The sequence below is a fragment of the Rissa tridactyla genome, chromosome 10, assembly GCF_028500815.1.
Source record: "Rissa tridactyla isolate bRisTri1 chromosome 10, bRisTri1.patW.cur.20221130, whole genome shotgun sequence".
Classification (NCBI taxonomy): domain Eukaryota; kingdom Metazoa; phylum Chordata; class Aves; order Charadriiformes; family Laridae; genus Rissa; species Rissa tridactyla.
In genome coordinates, this window is record NC_071475.1 from 24,408,429 (window position 1) to 24,426,568 (window position 18,140).

Genomic DNA, 18,140 nt, shown 5'->3' on the forward strand with positions numbered 1-18,140 from the left:
ACAAATGCATAAATAACAGAGTCGCATTTAAATTAAGCGCCCTGAACAAGAGCTTAATTTAAAATTATACAAGAAGTAGTCATAATTTTAGCTAAGCCACACGGCCACCTAACTCAGTGCATTCGTAGTAACAAATGGATATTCACCCAAGGAGAAATCTGAAGGCCAAGACAAACCCCCATGAGTAGCGGGAGAGGTGAGGAGGGAGCAGGACACCCTGCAAAGGTCTGGCAAAGCCCCGTGTGCCAGCCCTGTCTCCCACCACAGGCGCAGCAGCCGTGCAGGCGCAGCCGTGCCCCCATCCTGCCGACTCCACCCCGGCACCTTACCGAGAATTCCCGCTCCACGCTTCTGGCGCGGCTAGTTTGGAAAAAATGGTGTTTGTTGTTCTGGTTGGAGACACGGCTGAGAGAAGCCAGGTTTGTAGCTCTCTGAGGGATTAACTGAAGGAGGAATTCTAGTCTGAATGCCAAATTTTTTTTTGGTGGATCCTGCATTTCTGGGAATTTTGCCACGGATCTACATCGGGCAAGATCATCCTAGGCAGGAACAGAAAGGCTGAGTGTAAGATGGGACACGCCACTTCCGAACCTCACCTTAATTGTGGGCAAACCCAGCTCCAGAAGACAATTTGATGCAACAAATAAACGCAGCCAAATAAACATGAGTTTACAAAAGAAAAAAAGTCAATAATTAGTAACATTAGCATCAAACTAGAGCAACAGGGTCTACACTTGCATTCGAGTTGTTCCTTCTTTAAGTAGGTTTCCCAGAACTTGTTTTGCATTTTTAAAATAAACTGCTCTATTAAATTCAAATTAAATGCACAGTTAAGCACATTCGGAGGACGCAATTTAAAGCATCGCTACACTGTTAGCCCAAACACGTCTGCTCATTTCCGTCAGCGTAACAAAACCAGGTCATCGATAAAGTCTACTAGGACCCCACGGGCAAATTAAATCGCAGGGATACGTGCGGACAGGCTGCGAAGGAAGTCCCTGCACTTCAGGAGCGCTCAGCCCTGCTTGCACTGAAGCCAGGGTGCCTACCCTGTGTCCTGCAGCACGGCAGGGACAGACCCGGGCCGGCAGCGCTGTGCCGACAGCAGCCCACCTGCACCGGGCTTCTTCCATCCCACCCGCGACGAGCCCCCGCAGGCTCCTTCCATCCCACCTCGCTCCCAGGCCTCCGAGCTCGCCGGGGCTGCGAGCAGGCGGCTCCCACTGGCCGAGTCAGCTGTGATGGAAGGCCGCAGCCCCGGACCCCCAAACTGGCAGAGGCTGCCCCCCCTGACAGCGTGCACATCCCGCGTGTGGCAGGGACAGACCCTCTATCAGCTCCTGTTATCATCAAGTTAATCAGACTCATTCGACTCAGAGGTTTTGAAAGGATGTTATGATCCACACGATCAAATTGAATAACAAAAACGAGGGGGAAGAGAGAGAAAAGGACGCAGAAAAGCTTTGATTGGTTTCTCATTCCACTCCTCAGTGTGTTATCCTATCCCATCAAAACACCAACATCATCATTTTCTACCCAGTCAATTTACGTTTCTCCAGGGACGGCTTCTCTTTGAGGACCGTCAGCTTCCAAAAGGCTGCGAGAAGATTCGTGCCCTGCCCCTTCCCTCTTTAGAAAGTACGCTGGATGCCACGTTCGCCACCGCTGCACCCCGGTGGCCGACTCCGAACTCCCATAAATTAATTCATCACAAATGAACCCTATTTAAGAGCGACGGAACCGCAGCGGAGGCCCAGGCAGCGGGGGCTGCCCCCGGCCAGGCCCTCCAACGCCCGACCCCCCGTCTCGGGCCGCGTCCCCCCACCGCTCCCGGCGGCCCCGGGGGTGACCGGCCCCGGGGTGTGTGTGTGTGTGTGTGTGTGTGTGCTGCAGGGAGCCCCCCCCGGCCCTGAGAGCCCATCCCGGGGGTGCCTGGGCGGCCCGCACCCCGCCGGGCCCGCACCCCCGGGGTGCGCCGCAGCCTGTCCCCGCGGGGGCCGTCCCTTCCCCGCCCGGCTCCCGCAGCGCAGCCCCGGGTCCAGCCGCCGCCCGGCCCCGCGCCGAGCCCCCTCCCCTGGCCGGGCGGCTCCGGGACACCCGTTGTGTCCCCGAGAACTTCGGGGGGAGGGCGAGGTGCCGCCCTGTGCCCCGCGGCCGCAGGGACCGGCCCCGCCGCCGGCGCAGGGGATAACGGGGAGGGTGACCTGCCTGGAGAGGGGGGGGTCCGGAGCCGGAGGGGGGGAGATCCCGCTCCCCTTCCCGGGGGACACCCACCTCTGTCCAGGGCGTCCCGCATCCTGCCCCGGGTACCCCGCATCCCTACGCGGAGGGGGGGGTTCCGCACCCTGCCCGGCTCCGGCGCTGCCCCCGCCGGCATCTCCCCGCTCCCGGTGCGGCGCAGGAGGGAACTTGTGCGCGGAGCGACGCGGGACCCCGCGGAGCCGAGGCCGGGGCCGCGCTCGTACCTGTGTATCCGCGGGGGCCGCCGTCCCGCCCGGGCGCGGCGGTGCGCGGTTCGTCCAGCCCCGGCGCCGTGGCTGCCGGCATGGCTCCGCCGAGCCCCGCCGCGCCGCCCCAGCAGGTGCAGCCCTCGCCCGCCTCCGCCCGCCGCCGCCGGGGCCGAGCCGGGCCGGGCCGGGGGGCGCCGGGCCGCCGTCCCGCGGGAGCCGCCGCCGCCGCCGCGGCCCCTCCGCCGGCAGCGCGGAGCGGGAGGGGGAGGAGCGGGAGGCGGCAGGCGGGAGGCGGGAGGCGGCGGCCGCTCGGGGCTGGCGGGAGCCCGGGCGCCGCCGGAGCGGTTCCCCTGCGCGCTGCGGCCCCGGGGCACCGGGCAGCGCCCCGCTGTGACACCCCCCGGCGGCCGCCCCCACCGGCACCCGGGGCTCGGCCCGGCCTCCCCCGACCCGCACGGCTCCCCTGGAGCGGCCTGGCGGGGGTGCGGCACCGCTGCCCCCGCTGCCTGCTCTGCTTCCCCCACCCCCAGCCGCTGCCTGCGATTCTCCTGCCCGCTGCCTGCCCTGCCCGCTGCCTGCCCTCCCCCGCCCGCTGCCTGCCCCCCCGCTGCCTGCGGTTCCCCTGCCTGCTGCCTGCCCTCCCCCGCCTGCGGCCCCCCCGCTGCCTGCCCTGCCTGCTCCCCACTACCTGCTGCCCCCCCGCTGCCCGCCCTGGCTGCCCCCCGCTTCCTGCTCTGCCTGCTGCGCTCCTGCTGCCTGCTGCCTGCCCTGCTTGCCCTCCCCTGCCTGCTGCCTGCCCCCCCGCTGCCTGCGGTTCCCCTGCTTTGTGCCTGGCCCCCCGCTGCCTGCCCTGCCTGCTGCTCCCACCTTGCCTGCTGTCGCCCCGTGCCTGCCCTGGCTGCCCCCTGCTTCCTGCTCTGCCTGCTGTGCCCCCGCTGCCTGCCCTGCCTGCTGCCTGCCCTGCCTACTGCCCACCCTGCCTGCTCCCTGCTGCCCGCCCTGCCTGCTGCCCGCCCTGCCTGCTGCCTGCCCTGCCTGCTGCCTGCCCTGCCTGCTCCCTGCTGCCTGCCCTGCCTGCTGCCTGCCCTGCCTACTGCCCACCCTGCCTGCTCCCTGCTGCCTGCCCTGCCTGCTGCCCGCCCCACCTGTCTCCTGGCCCCCAGTGCACCCGGGCCGGTGCTCGCAGCTTGCAGAGCCTCCGGTGGGGCCAGCTGGTCTCATGGGTCTTGGTCTTCTCATACCAAACATGCTGCCTACCGTCCTTGTGCCGTTATCTGCCAGCAGCTGCACCTCTCACATGCACGCAGCTTCTGGTCTTCAAAGTTGTGTTCTTTTTCACTGGGATCGGAAACTGAACTCCCTGGATAGTGCCAAGATCCATCATCTTACTACCTGGGAGCTGGACGGCGCACACCAACACGCAGAGGCTCTTCAGTGACGCCCAAAGGCCCTGCGCTCCCTCTGGGTGTGGTATGGTGCCTGTCACCTCCTGGCCGTACCCACCTGCAGTCACTCACTACCTGCGGCGGGGGAGCGTGGGTCCCAGCAGCGCTGGGTGAGGTGGCTGACGTGCTGACACTGGTAGTAGAGTCAGAATCGAACTTCAGTGGTTTACACCGTGTGTCCAGGAAAAGCAAGAGGAGGAACAGCAGGCTCTTCTGAAGGAGCTCCGCGTGTTGGTGCTGAGCATATGGGCTGGGGCCCACACTAAGCACTGCGGCTATTAACACTCACTCCGCTTGTTTTACCCTCTCATTTTTTTTCCGCGTGGAATTAGAAGAAAAAAAGTCTGCAGGAGCAGATTGGAGAGACGAAATTCCAAGATGCACCAAGCCCAAATAGACTTGAGAAAAATCTCCTAAGGCTCTCCTGGCAGCACCGCATGGAGTAGGACCGTACCCAAGGGTAGTGGTGGCACCGCTGCTCTGTGCTACTGGACATCACACTCCTCCCTGGGAGCTTATATTGCAAGTATAAAGGACTGTTATTTCCATGTCTACAACTAAAATACATTTTAAAAGTGACACTTGGTCACATTACAGCAAAAGAACAGCCTTTTTCAAAATGCTGCAGCTTATGAATTAGGTCTGTGTTTTCAGTAATGCCAAATACCCATCAATCGAATTTAAGTCAGCAATGAACCATAGCTCCGCGATCAAGTCCTTCATGTCTGCGAGGCCAGAGGAATACCCCACATCAGTGACTTTTTCCTTAAGCCCTCGTTACCGCAACTGCTGTTACAAAGTTGAACACAACGGTGTTGCAAGTCCAGTCTTCCCCTACAGGCACTTACAGAAGCGGTATCTGAATCCCACTCACCTCATGGCGACATCTAGCTTTTCTTTGTAATGGAAATGATAACCCACCTGAGGTGCTTTTGCTTATTGGGCCCTGGAGCCCCCGCAGGCAAAGAGCCCCCCTGGCCCTGGCTGCCCCCTCCCAGGGGTTAACTCACCTCCCCGGCTTCAGGGACAGGGCTTGTTGGGGGACAGGGGGACCTAGTGCTTGCCATCAGCGGAAGTCTTGCTCATGAAGGACACGGAGCTGTTGGAGCGGGGCCAGAGGAGGCCCCGGAGATGCTGGGAGGGCTGGAGCCCCTCTGCTGTGGGGACAGGCTGAGAGAGCTGGGGGGGTTCAGCCTGGAGAAGAGAAGGCTCCGCGGAGACCTTCCAGCTCCTTCCAGTCCCTAAAGGGGCTCCAGGAAAGCTGGGGAGGGGACTTTTGATCAAGGAGTGGAGCAATAGCACAAGGGATGACGGTTTTAAACTGAAAGAGGGGAGATTTAGATGAGATATCATGAAGAAATTCTTTGCTGTGAGGGTGGTGAGCCCCTGGCCCAGGTTGCCCAGAGAAGCTGTGGCTGCCCCATCCCTGGAGGGGTTCAAGGCCAGGTTGGACGGGGCTTGGAGCGACCTGGGCTGGTGGGAGGTGTCCCTGCCCAGGGCAGGGGGGTGGAACGAGATGGTCTTTAAGGTCCCTTCCAGCCCAAACCATTCTATGATTCTGTGATTCTATGATGTTAATGAAGAAGGTGGCCAGTTCCATTGACTCAACGTCTACAATCCTTACTCAAAATCCAGCTGTAATGAAGGGGGATTTTGCCCAAGTAAGGTGCTGTCATCTGCCGTCATCAACAATGGTGACATAATTTCGCTTTTAAAGCCACCCCTCCCACGCAAACACACTGAATTTAGTATAAAAAAATCTCACCAGTATAGTGGGAACACACACAAGAAAAAAAGGTGAGAGAGAAGGAAGAGAACAGAGAGCGTGTCTTAAAAATGATGGAAGTTCCCACGCTGCAGCCCCGTTTTTCCCTGTTGGACCCCGTATTTGGCCTCCAGCACCGGGGGAAGCTGCGCAGCCACCACCAGGCACCCCTCACCGCTGGGGCAGGGATTGTGCAACGGCTGGATTTCGCTAAGCTGCCCTAAGGCGCTGCCTTTCTTCTAATCAGGGTTATTAGGGCTGGCTCAAGGCATGCCAAGGGCACAAGGCTGCTGAGGCGGCAGTCCCGGTGGCCGGCAGCCGCAGAGCCCGGCTGGCTGCGGGGCAGGGACACGCTCCCCGTCTGTGCCAGCTTCCCAGCCCTCCAGCAGCTCCGAGCTGATCTCTCCCTCCCTGAAGCCAGCCCTGCTGCCACCTCCTCTTACCCCCGCTTCCCTTTACCCTGCTTCTCCCTCGGCTCCAACTGAGCATCCGCCCCTCGGCCCCCGGACAACCATCCTTGGGTTTGCCTCCATTGCTCAGAGCCTTGAGCAGGCCGTAAACGCCTGAAAAGAAGGATCGTAGCTCCCAGCCACAGGTTTCTATTTAATCAGATAACACATGCATAGGTGTGTTACTGCTAAAAGTCCGCCTTGGGCTCAGCAATTAGGTTCCTGAAAGAAAAACTCGACCCTTAGAAGGTCTTTAGACGGTGAAATAATCTCTTGGGTTGTGAGAACTGTTCCCATCCCCAGGGCACTCCCGAATCCATGGTGCACAGCTGCCTGGAGGAGGTGGTTTTCCTCTGCCCCCACCTTTTCCTCCTCCTCCTCCTCCTCCTCACCCCTGCCCTTCTGCTAGCTCTGACAGCAAGGTGTGCCGGCCAAACCGGCTAGCCCAGCAAAACCAGAGGGGGAAGGCGGCTTCTAGCCTTGGCAGGGGGCTGTGAGCCCGAGCCAGCCTTTGTGAAACCGGAACCTGAAGCCTTTGCCTTTTCCTTCAGCTACAGCAGCTGCTGATGGCTTCGGCCCAGCCTGTGCGGCTCAGGGTCTGCCCCGGGGACTGCATTTTCAGGTGCAGTTGAGGACTGCTGCGGGGAGTAGCTGTTTGAGGGACCTTCCAGAGAAGGAATGACCCAGAGCAGACCGGCTGCCGCCTCTGAGCCTCGGTGTTACAGACCGCAACGTACTCCAGATCCAACCTCTGCAAGAGCAGACAGTCCACCACCGCTGTACTGACCTCAGAAAGGGCAACTGCGTAAAAGTGTTCCAGGCCAGGCTGGACGGGGCTTGGAGCGACCTGGGCTGGTGGGAGGTGTCCCTGCCCAGGGCAGGGGGTGGAACGAGATGGTCTTTAAGGTCCCTTCCAGCCCAAACCATTCTAGGTTTTGTTAAACCTTGTTAGAAAACAGCCCCTGAGGAAGAGCCAAGAGACTCAAATCCTCCCAGGCAGACCAGAGGCTGGTGGTGGCCACTGGGCTAGAGGTGCGGGACACACCTGCTTGTCAGCAAGGACCTGAGAAGGATCAGCAAGGAAAAGCTGGCAGGACCGAGCAGCAGGGATGAAAGATGGTTAGAAGCAAGCAGGTATCCTTCCAAAAATCTGAAGATGTGCCCAAATGAGGAAAGTAGAAAGTCTGGCAGATTAAACATGCTTGAAGCACAAGCAGCAGGCCAAAGAGGGGAAGAACAATTTGCAAAAAAGCATCAAAAGGAATCGTAAATCCGTCTTTGGATGCCTTACAAGCAGGAAGGCTGTCTGTCAGAGAGCTGGTGAGGTCCTTGATGAGGATCTGAAAGGAGCACTCACAGAAGATAAGGCCGTAGCAGAAAGGCTGAATTAATTCTTCGCTTACCCTGAAGGAAACCCGGGAGGAAAGCCAGCGCCCCTCTTTGAGGGCTCTGCACGCGGAACACGCAGGAAGAAGAGCAGGTGGCATTCAGCAAGAATGCCAAAGAAACTCAGGGTGAAACAATCAAATTAATTTTTAACAATGGTGCATAACCTCTCACTTAAAACCTTCTTGATTACCCAAGGTCTGAAATAGAGGAAATGTGACGCCAGCTTTTTAGAAGGACTTCTTTCGGTTGGGACCTCAGGTTGGTGAGCCTGAAATCTGTACCAGCCGCGATAAGAGAAAGTGCTTTAGCCAATAAGGTCAGTGAACACATTAATACACTTAATATATTGGGTTAATACACTTAATATATTGGGGAGAAGTCAACATGGGGCTTACGAACGGAAGTAAGTTGTATCTCAAAAATCCTCTGGAGATGTTTAAAGGAGTCAAAAGGCCAGAAGAAAGGGAAAGTCTAGTTGATAGTTTCTACGTGGCTTTTCATAAAAGGGCTTTTGGCAAAATCTCTTCTCAGAGGACCTCAAACAGTGATGGCGCAGCAGGAAAGGACCTTGCCCAAAGAAAAAAAAAAAGTGGGAATAAAAGGCTGCTTTTCCCAGCAGAGAGGAGCGATGATGGGAACTCCTCAGGGCAGGGGAAACCAATCTCATTTTGGAGCGAGGAATACTGCACACGGGGACCCGGAGAGCCATTTCTGCCAGGGACAAGCCACGTGCCCACGCCAAACTCCGTTTTGGCTCCTCCGCAGGCTCTCCTGGGCTACCGGTGGCGCAGAGCTCTGCTGTGCCCGTGCAGTCACAGCTCGCGGCTGATAACAAGTGACCTGCTCACCTGCTGCAAAAAAACCCCCCATGTTTTTCCTTTTGCCTAGTGACCCTACACTTTTTCCCCCAAGAGACGTAGCCGGGTGTGAGGGCGGGGGCGGGTTCTGCATGGGGCCATAGCTCAGGAACTGTTTTCTTGCACTGCTCCTAAGTACAGCGCAGTGCCACGGTACAGAAAAACGCAGCGACACACAGCTATGTTTAGCCCATCAGAGTCTGAAAGCGTTAAGCTAATTCAAAGAGGGAACATTTTTGTTCTCTCTCTACCAGGAATGAATAAATACAGTGCGACAGGCCAAGGGGCATCAATATACATGCCGTTTTGCCAGTAGCTTGGAAAAAACCAAACGTTCTGCGAACAACCGCTTGTGTCTTCAACACAAGACAAAATGTTGCTGTGCACGCTCGCAGGCAGACTGTCTCCTCCAGCGTCGTTCAGAGCTGATCAGCCCCGTTACAGTGAAGCAGAGATGGCTTTACAAATTCAGGGCTGGTTTGGGCTTTGGTGCCTGTGGTAATCTGGCGTATGTCACACGTTCTTCTCCAGCTTAATTTCTTAACGTTACAATGGGCAGCAAATAATGATAGTTCTGTTTCCCCATTTAAATTGTTTGTGCTGACCATAGGAATAAGAAAACAAAATAAATGGTAACAACACGCAAATCCCTACATTCCAAACACGCACGCTGCATCGCACCGTGGGGTCTGACAGCCCTGGGCCCTGCTACAAACGAGCGAGAGCGTGCTGCAGAGCAGCCTCGGGTTTGCTGAGCTTTCACAGTCCCCGTTTAAGCTAAAATACCAGCTTTGGAGCCGGTGGAGGTGTTCTTAAGAGGTGCGGTATTGAAATGAATGCATATAAAGGAACAGGAAATAAATACTAAAGAATGGTGGGAGGAACTGGGAAAGGAGAGACGGAAAGCAAGTGGCTCATTTTAAAAAAAAAAAAAAAAAAAAAAGTGTGCTTGTGTGAGACTTCCAGGCTTTCCGGCAGGACAGAAGGCAGAGGACAGTCCATGAAAAAGCGCCCGGCGGCAGGTTGCAGGGGATGAGACGGTGCCTCGCCAAGGGATACGCAAACAGCGAAGGCTCCCGGTGCCTGTTGGGAGCCGGGGGCTGTTACCTGAGGAAGAGCGGAGCTGCGAAGTCGAGGAGGGCAATACCTGGAGAACTGATAGGAGCCCCCATAGACACCAAGGCCTGGGGCCACCCAGCAGAACCTGAAGAAGAAAAGAATACATTTCAGGTTCCCTCAGCCCAGGCGCTGGGCGATGGACATTTCAAAGTAGAAAACTCTTTGCATTCCCGCAGCATTTGGAACGGAGCTGAATTCACATCAGGTGTTGCTGAACACACAAAAATGTGGGACACTGGGGTACTGCTCAGCGTGAGATCTGCTCTGACAAACAGGATTTTCTAAAATTTTATTTTACTTTTATAGTTAAGATCTGAATATGAAAACAGGTCCAAAAATCAGGAGGCGCTTTCAAAGAAAAGGTACTGGGAGGCATTAAGTAGAGCGATCGTATGGCAGAATGAAAATGCAAGTAAGCAGGCGGATTTTCCTCTCCGCTTAAGACTAGAGCTCTTGGAAAGCCGATCTGCTGTGAAAACTGAATTTAGACAGCAGCCGCTTTCTGCAGAGCCGCATCCCCCGGCGTTACCAACAAGTGGCAGAATTCACCCTGCAGGGGGGGATTCGTTTCTCAGGGAGGATGACCCCTTCCCTCCTTGTGGACTACCAAAAAAGAGGCAGAGGAAGCCACAGTGACCTTGCTCGATGACACCTTCTACTCAATTCTCGGAATTGATCTTGGGTTTCTGCATTTCCAGCCCCCATCACCGGGGCTCTTCTTCCTCAGAGCGGCAAATCCAGCCTCACGGCTGAGATAAGGGGAGCAAACGGAGAGAGTTTGCGCTGGAGAAGTTACGGGACACAATACAGGAGGCCAACAGGATATTGAGTGTGGTGCCGCGGACAGGATTTATATAGGTTCATAATGTTATCAGTGGTGGTGAGATGGCCTGTTTTAAAGCATATAAAGAGGAGAATGCCAGCAGGTTCACAAATAAACTCGAGGTCCAAGTCATAATTTTTAAGTTATCCCCAAGAAGATGGGCAAAGTTCATTCCCATTCCATATTAGCAAAAAAATATTGAAGCCAGCAAGAGCTTGGGCTGGGGCTGCAGTGGAGTTTGCGCCTGTACATCTCACTCATGCATGGCGTTTCCCACTAAGATGGACTCTGAGCAAAGGCGTGAAATGCATTCCTGAATGTACCTATTTTGCTTACACTGAAAATAAACGTACACTTCTGTGACCTGTTTTTCCCTCTTGAAAACAAAAAGCAGCCAGGACAGACATGACGCGCTCCCCAAAGTTCAAATTTCTACCAGCAAGAACAAGCACAGCAGCCATCACCTTTGCGAAGGCTCATTAAAGGAGTTATTTCACCCCCACCCCCGGACTTGTCAATCTGATTTCACAGACAAAGAAAGTAATTATTAGGGTATTTTTGTTGATTTTATTTTCCCACCACAAACTAACCCCTGGAGTGACAGTTGTCCAAAACACATTGCGGGATCTGGCAACACCCCAAGCCCTACTGACTTCTCTCCCGTAATTAGTACCTTTTACCTCATTGTGTCCACTCACTCTTTGTACCTTGAGCCTCCGTGAAATCTCAGGTGCTTATTTTTAATGAGTACAGCAATGAGGAAAATAATATATTCCTGACAGAAGTTATGAAGAGAGACATCAGCAACTTCTAAAATTGCAAGCTGTATATTTGCTGGTGGCTGGAGTAAGCCAAGTGGATCTATTTATTCTCTATTTATTACTCTGTATAAAATACAGTTACGCTTTATGCAGGTAACTTGATGCAGGCAGTTTTCTGTAATAACCATTTGTTAGAGCCTACCCTGTAATAGCACGAACGGAAGAACTGCAGCTTAAACATTTGGCCCGAAGTGAAGACCAAGACCCGTGCTATTACTGATGTGCGTTGTTGTTAGAATTACCGGCATATTGAATTATATTAACAAGGGCTGTTAAATGAGATGGTCTCAAGTCAGTGTGATTCAAGCAAGAAATAACTTACCTCTACTAAACAAAAGACAAGAAGAACGGCAGTCTTTCTGACCCAGGTGTGCCAGGTGTGCAGTTTACAGAAAATATTTCATTCCACAAGTCATATCGTGGCTGCTTGAGCTTAATTGAGAACTGCTGGGCTTTGGCTACAGCCCTCCAACAGCTCCGCTCGCAAATAAATGTGTGGAGGCGCTGCCGGGACATCCGACCTGCTTCTCGGGAGAGAACCCAAGTCATTCACTTGTTAGCAGCACTCCGAGCCCCCTCTGCGTGGCCAGCCAGTTTCTTTTGCCCTCTGATTGCAGCTGCCAAAACTGATCCCTGCACCCGCAAAAGTAAAATGGGAACACGCGAGTACCAGAGCGATACAAAGAGTGGATCTGCAAGTGATATCACAGCCATGAATGAAGTATTAAAATCGGAAAAGGGCAAAAAAGGTCTCTGGAAAAACTTGCCCGTAGGCTCCGGGAGATTGTTCTTGAGTTTCAAGGGACGCAGCGGTTTATAAGACTCACCTTTATCTGGTGTGGTCTTGACTGCGGTCCCCTGCCAGACACCCACAGGATCTCAGACGCTTCCAACCTCAACATCGGAAGGATAGCAGCACATGAGAGAGGAAAGAGTGAACAGAACTGGATAACACATAAAAAGCAAGTTAGGAAAATGAAATTAAAACTAAACTTGTTTGCCGACCTTTTTTTCCCCCCAAAGGCAGGCAGGCCGTCCTGTTAAACTGGTTAGCCGGAAGGAATGACTAATTCCTGCTGGGCATCTCCTAGGCTCAGAAATGGTTAAGAAATGATGCTGCTGTTGTCAAAATGACAGAATCGGCAGGAAGGAGGAAAAGGTAAATTTCAGACAACACCAGCAATGAATTAAATGAGCGTGAACGCACAAGTTACTCACCATGGTGCTCCACAGTCATTCAGGACAACAGACGCCACCGCTGTGGAGTACGCAGATGCATAAAACTGCGCCAGCCCCATAGACTGGAGGATCCCAGTCACTTGGCCACAAAGAGAGAGAAAAGGAGGAACGAAGACGTGAAATTGTGCGTGGTTTGCTGTTGTATTTCCTATGCTGGGGTTCGGACCAACCACACTCTGCTACGGAGGTCAACGCCAGCCGGAGCTGGTCGAGTAGCAAAGTACACAAACAAAAAAAAAATGAATTTCCTGACCACGAATGTCTCAGAGTTCGGCTGGCTGAAGCGTGCCGAATGCTCCCACTCTTGCTGGTGAGGGTTCCCCCAGGCAGAAGAGCCTTGTGAAAGCATCTGTAGATATGTGTGGAGTTCTTCAAGTTGTACAAAGGCTTTTCCAGTGAAAATTGTAATCCAGGGTACGCCATCAACAGTCGTTGCAGTTTAACCGGCAAAAAAGGTATCTTACAAGCAACCAATAATGAGACTCGCTCTAGTAACTATTGAAATGAGGAAGAAAAAGATGTGAAAGGCAGAGAAACATGCCCATGTACAGTCTGTGATCTTTGATGGAAATTTCTTACATCAGTTTAAATTGATTACAAATTGCTTTTATTCTATGATATATTAAAACTGCAAGAGAGATTTCTAAGCACGGTCAGCTATTTGGTTACTAAAACACATCATTTCTTGGTTGTCTGTTTTGCTTTAGTGTTTAATATCCACCACCAGGTGAAAAAGCAGTACAGCTGCGTCACATCTTTGGAGACCGTGTTCACAGCCCCGCGGTCAGCGAATATCTCCAAAAAATACCATGAACTGGCCACATGTCAGGCTGCCCAGTCGAAATGATAAACTTCCCATTTAAAAGCCGCGTGCAGTTGAAGTAGCACGTTCCGCTTCCTTTTGTTCTGCGGACACACGGAGGACGAAGCTGAAATTTTATATACTGAGATCCTGCCCTCAGTAAAGGCAACGGCACAATTCACACTGCAGCCAGTTTCTCATCACCAAGTACTTGCTGTCTATAGACTGAGCCATTACGGCAGCCGAGTATGTGGAAAAAGCACACGTGTTCGTGCTTTCCTACAGATTAATCATTTGAATTCGCACGGGTGAACCATAAATCATGACTCTCTGTCCTGGTTTGAGGACAAACCATGACATTCTCCTAAATAAGGAATCTAGCAAGCAATAAGCTGGGGAAAAAAAAAAAATTATAAATAAAGCTTGCCGGAATTCGGAAACCCACCTCCACACTAGCAGAGAATGGGAGCTCAAATCCAAAAAATGCTGTCTAAAATTTCTGACGCCGAGATCACAAAACTTTGAGAATCCGAAGCCCACTTTCTTATTTCTGCATCTGCTTACCAAGTTGCGTTGTACCGCGAGTTATCTTCTGCTAAAAATCACCCCCTTGCGCAGGAGGTGATCCGTGCAGGAGGGAGTTCGCCGTGGTGGCCCGTCACCATGTGTGCCACAAGGGACTATTACATGATCAACGCAGCTGGAAGGAAAGTTCTGTTTTAGCTGCTGGACGTGGAAAAAATCCCTGTGTATTCCTCAGCCAACAAAACAGATGATACCTAGTGCTACCACATTTTATCTCCGCAGGTGTTGCCCCAACAGAAAGTGGAAGGGCAAGAATTACTGACTGGCACATCTTGGGATGGACTACGATCGCAGGCTGAGGTCCCTATCTCCTAAATTAGCTTACCTTTACGATTCTTGCATAAAAGGAAATAAACATAATCTGAAAAAAGCTGAGAAGTATTCGAGTTGTTGCTGCCACTGAATTTAGAAAGTTAAAGTTGAAAGCATAATTTCCTACAAATTCAAAATTACTTGACCAGAATTCTAGACCCAAAAGGGCTTAATGACGTCTCATTCTTTTAAATTAGCCTTCCAATTCAGGAAAAGAAAAGATGGGAATCTGCAGAGTAAAACATAACCTCAAAATAGAAGGGATATATATGATCAAATAAAAAATTCAGGAAAGGGAACGTTTCACCAAATGAGAAAGTACACAGCGGATTTCCAGAGCATCTCTCCTCCTCGTATTGAAAAAGTGATGGAAGAAACCTTTATTCATTCATCCCTTGGGCAAATATTTCTTTTTTGTTGTCGTTTCTTTCTCTGAAAGAGCCCTTTCAGCTGTTACAGAAGGGAACTTCAGCCACCTCCATGTACGCAGCCCTTAACACCCCTGGTTTGCGCAGAGCCATCACCAGAGCCCTCAGCTCCCCCGCGCCGGAGCTGGCAGCACTGGGGAAGACAACGCCAACAGGCAGCTGAGGAAAAATGGGCCCTGACCTGTGCCAGTCAGGGCTCAGAGAGGTCTGTCTTAGTAGCTACTCATAGCCAAAATACGGTACAGAAGGGACTGACGGCATTCCCAAAAAACCCACAAGACTCTATATATCCATTTTCTTACACTGTACAGATGCGTTTGTCACCCATTGCTGCCACTCAAGGATCTTCACGTCCGAAGCAATTATAGAAACGATCGATGGATGTAAACGAACCCTGCAAATATCGATGTTTTATTGGCCAGTGAAGCATTTAACCTTCAAGATGATACGGCTTCACCACCACCCCGCACAGGCGGGAGATTGACTTCGCAAACATTTCGACAGAACCAGGCTGCAGCCAGCCTGTCTCCTTGGGTCTGATAACAACGCTGTCCCTGGGAGTTTCTGCGGTGGTTTTAACCTCTGTATTCAATATTTGGTATAAAATCTAGCGCAGCAAAGGTGTCCAAAGTACAAACCTTATAGACAGAAACAGAGAGTCTTTACTGGCTGTACCACACCGTCAGCCTGGGCTAGGAATCGTGTTGCTTCCATAATAGCAAAATCAGAGTCCTTATCAGCAAAGCCTCTGAGACGGGGAGATTCAATCTATATCCCAAATTTAAGCAGAGAGTTTCTTTTTGTAATTTTAGCTTTTATATCAGTTTCACTCCTGTATGCTGGAAACACTAAAATTATAAATGTATAAGTATTAATTGTCTATAAAGATAGATGGACACGCATGGATACAAATACACATTCACATCGCATCATCACATACAGAGCTCACATCTAGGTTTGCGCTTATACAGGATTTTAAATAGCATAAAAGCAAATTCCCGCTCACTCTGGCATGGATGTTGTGTAGGACGCTGTTCTGTACCTGTGAGAAACAATAAGCTGGAAAGAACTAAGAGACAATTTCATATTTTATTTTAAAACCAAGCAGAACACAAAATGAGAATTTCCCCCAGAAGAGCTCTCTGGAGTTTAACTAATCTACTGCAGTCAAACGAAGGAGAGGTACGATAAAGCAAGTTCTGTGGGAGCTTTTTGTATCCGGCAGAGTTTCTCTGGAGCCCCAGGAACGGTGGGATAGCACATCTGGAAGATGCAAGAACAAACCAGGGTATTTAGAATCGTTTTTCTTGCCTGTGGGAGGGAAGAGCACTGCAGGCCCTCTGCACACACCAACGCAGCTCCGCGGTGCTTCTTTACTGTATTTACTCGAAAAATCGAAAGAAATGGGATTTAAAGGAGACTCCATATAATATTGCTGCAGAGCGCTTTTTGCAGAGACTTTGCTGGGGGCAATATTCCGGAGCACTGTATTCTACATAGATGTGGATTCAGTCCTGCGGGAAACATTCCCTGCCGCGTCCCAAAATTTGAGACTTTTCCACCAGTATTTTCCAGCATAAACGTAAGTTTCCCTGTTGATCACAGTCACCTCCAGCTTTCACGGTCATAAAATCTCTTATAGATCTGATATTTTAGAATCAAACTTTCCCATACGTAACACTAATGAGGTGCGTAGTGCAGCGTGCGACAGACGAGAGCTGAGCTCTGGCTACGTACAGGACCTTCTACTTCTTATTCCTTATTTAAATCAATGAGAAGGGAAACTTCCTTCCCAGTAGGTTTGTTCTTCGAAGGTGACTCCTGTATGTCTGGCCCCCTGAGTCCATGGGAAAAAGGCTCTCACCCTTGGAGAAGACGGGAAATAAAAGACGAAGTCCCAATCTCTAGCTGGTTTCCGCAGGTTGCAGGTCCCGGTGCTGGCAGCGTGGCTCCGCGGGGACAACCCAAGCCTCCCAGCAAAACCGTCGCAAGGTCAGGAGCAGGTCTTGTGTCCAAATCGCTGCAGGACAACTTTGACAGCTTCTTTACGCCCTGTGAGAGATTCAGATAAACTCTACCAGGGCAACTCGCTGGACTGACCCTGATCCTCCCACAGTGCGTTACCTTGATTCTGAATTTTATATGTTGCTTTTCATTTGTGTTATTGTTCTAAAAACAAGACAACTTCGCTTGCACAGACATTTCCACCCTGCCATTTCAGTTACCCGTTAGCAAAACAAAGGCAACGATTCTCATGGGTCAACCTCAGCTCCCCCATAAGGTTTTTGAAAGCAAAGTGGCCCGAGTTGTCTTATTTTGGCAGACGCATAATATTAGCAGCAAAACCCAGCCTATACCTAACAGTCCAAGCCCTAGGAGACATAGCAAGGAGCAGCATTTGTTATTCTGCCTTCCCTTCTGGTCTAACTCTGAGCCCAGTCCTAATTAAACCTGAGCGACGCTGCACAGAGCCAAGCTTAAATACAAACCATTGTAGAACCGCGACTTTTTCAGCTCGCAAAGCGCCTCAAGCCTCCAGCTCTCCTGCTTTCAGAGCAGAGTGACCATAAATTTCAGACCGAGCTCCTCAGCGCTTCACCCAGGGGGCGAGCCGAAGACCTCCAAGGTCAGCGATGCCTTCGGAGTGCCGTGGGTTTCTGTTCTTGTGATTAATTATCCTCTAAACGAAAAATATTTTTCCTTCTCTCTGGTCCTTTGCTTCAATTTATGTTGGCTGTCTGTTACTCTGCTGCCCTGCACCTCAGTAAGGAGCCTGGCTCTTCCTCATCGGTGACAGAAAGTTGATATCGGGTCCCCTCTAAGCAAGTCCAGGTCCCTTGGCTGCCTCTTCCAATTTCCCTGCTATTGCATTTGTCCTCCGGTGGATTTGCTCCAGTTCATCAGCATCTCCCTTATACTCCCTCCGTCCAAATCTGGATGAAGTGCCACGGAAAACTAAGAAAAGGGCAAGGACACACAGAAGCCGGGAGAAATGTAAACCTTAAATATCAGGTACAGCTACTAAAACCCAGTATAATTTAACCAATATATCCCATGGCCAGAGCGCTCACAACTGCTGTAAATGGTCCTGCTCTTTTCCCGGTCTCACGCGGTCACCTGTGCTTCAAAAGGCAGCCTTGTTTTAATTCTGCTAACGAGTCTGAAAGCGCACCATGGAAATGCTCACGTGCTCCAGCGGATCCCCGAGAAAACAACAAAAGGAATTCCTGAAGGCGGGCAGGAATAGCATCCCCAAGAGCATCGGGATGCACTCAGCTACTTCCAGCTGCATGGGATGAAGACGCTAGTGACAAAGTTTCTTCCTAAACATGTTATTTGCCCTTATTAGTTGCTTAAGATTGATCTCTATTCCCCTACTACCAGAGGCAGTTACGTGGGAACCTATCCCAGATATTCCAGGTCAGGAGTCTCAATTGGCAGTAGATTAATTTGGAGGTGGAGAGGAGTAAATGGGAGCATTTTTCTTGTATCTTACAACATCACTACCTTTCCTTACAACTGGATATGTCATCACTCCAGCGACTGACGTACCTGAATCACAGCGTACCCAATTAGTTAAATTTCATGCCACTTTTCTTCAGGAGCTCTGCATAGTCCACCGGCAGACGCAAGGTTTCCTTTATGCCCGGCGAAGC

General features: G+C 51.9%; 1 protein-coding gene across 6 annotated transcripts in view; it reads right to left on the minus strand.

Annotated features, from left to right (window-relative positions):
* LOC128915582 (caspase recruitment domain-containing protein 19-like) overlaps positions 1-2,606 on the minus strand; it is a 72,037-nt gene extending 69,431 nt beyond the window's left edge. The window contains exon 1 of one of the 6 annotated variants that reach the window (XM_054216132.1): positions 2,466-2,606. In XM_054216132.1, the coding sequence (XP_054072107.1) occupies positions 2,466-2,547 (82 nt within the window). In that variant the 5' untranslated portion in view covers positions 2,548-2,606. Of the gene's footprint in view, positions 1-2,274; positions 2,417-2,465 lie in introns of those variants that run through there. The other 5 variants (XM_054216130.1, XM_054216133.1, XM_054216131.1 and 2 more) reach the window with 5 other exon arrangements.
* Positions 2,607-18,140: the final 15,534 nt, after the last annotated feature.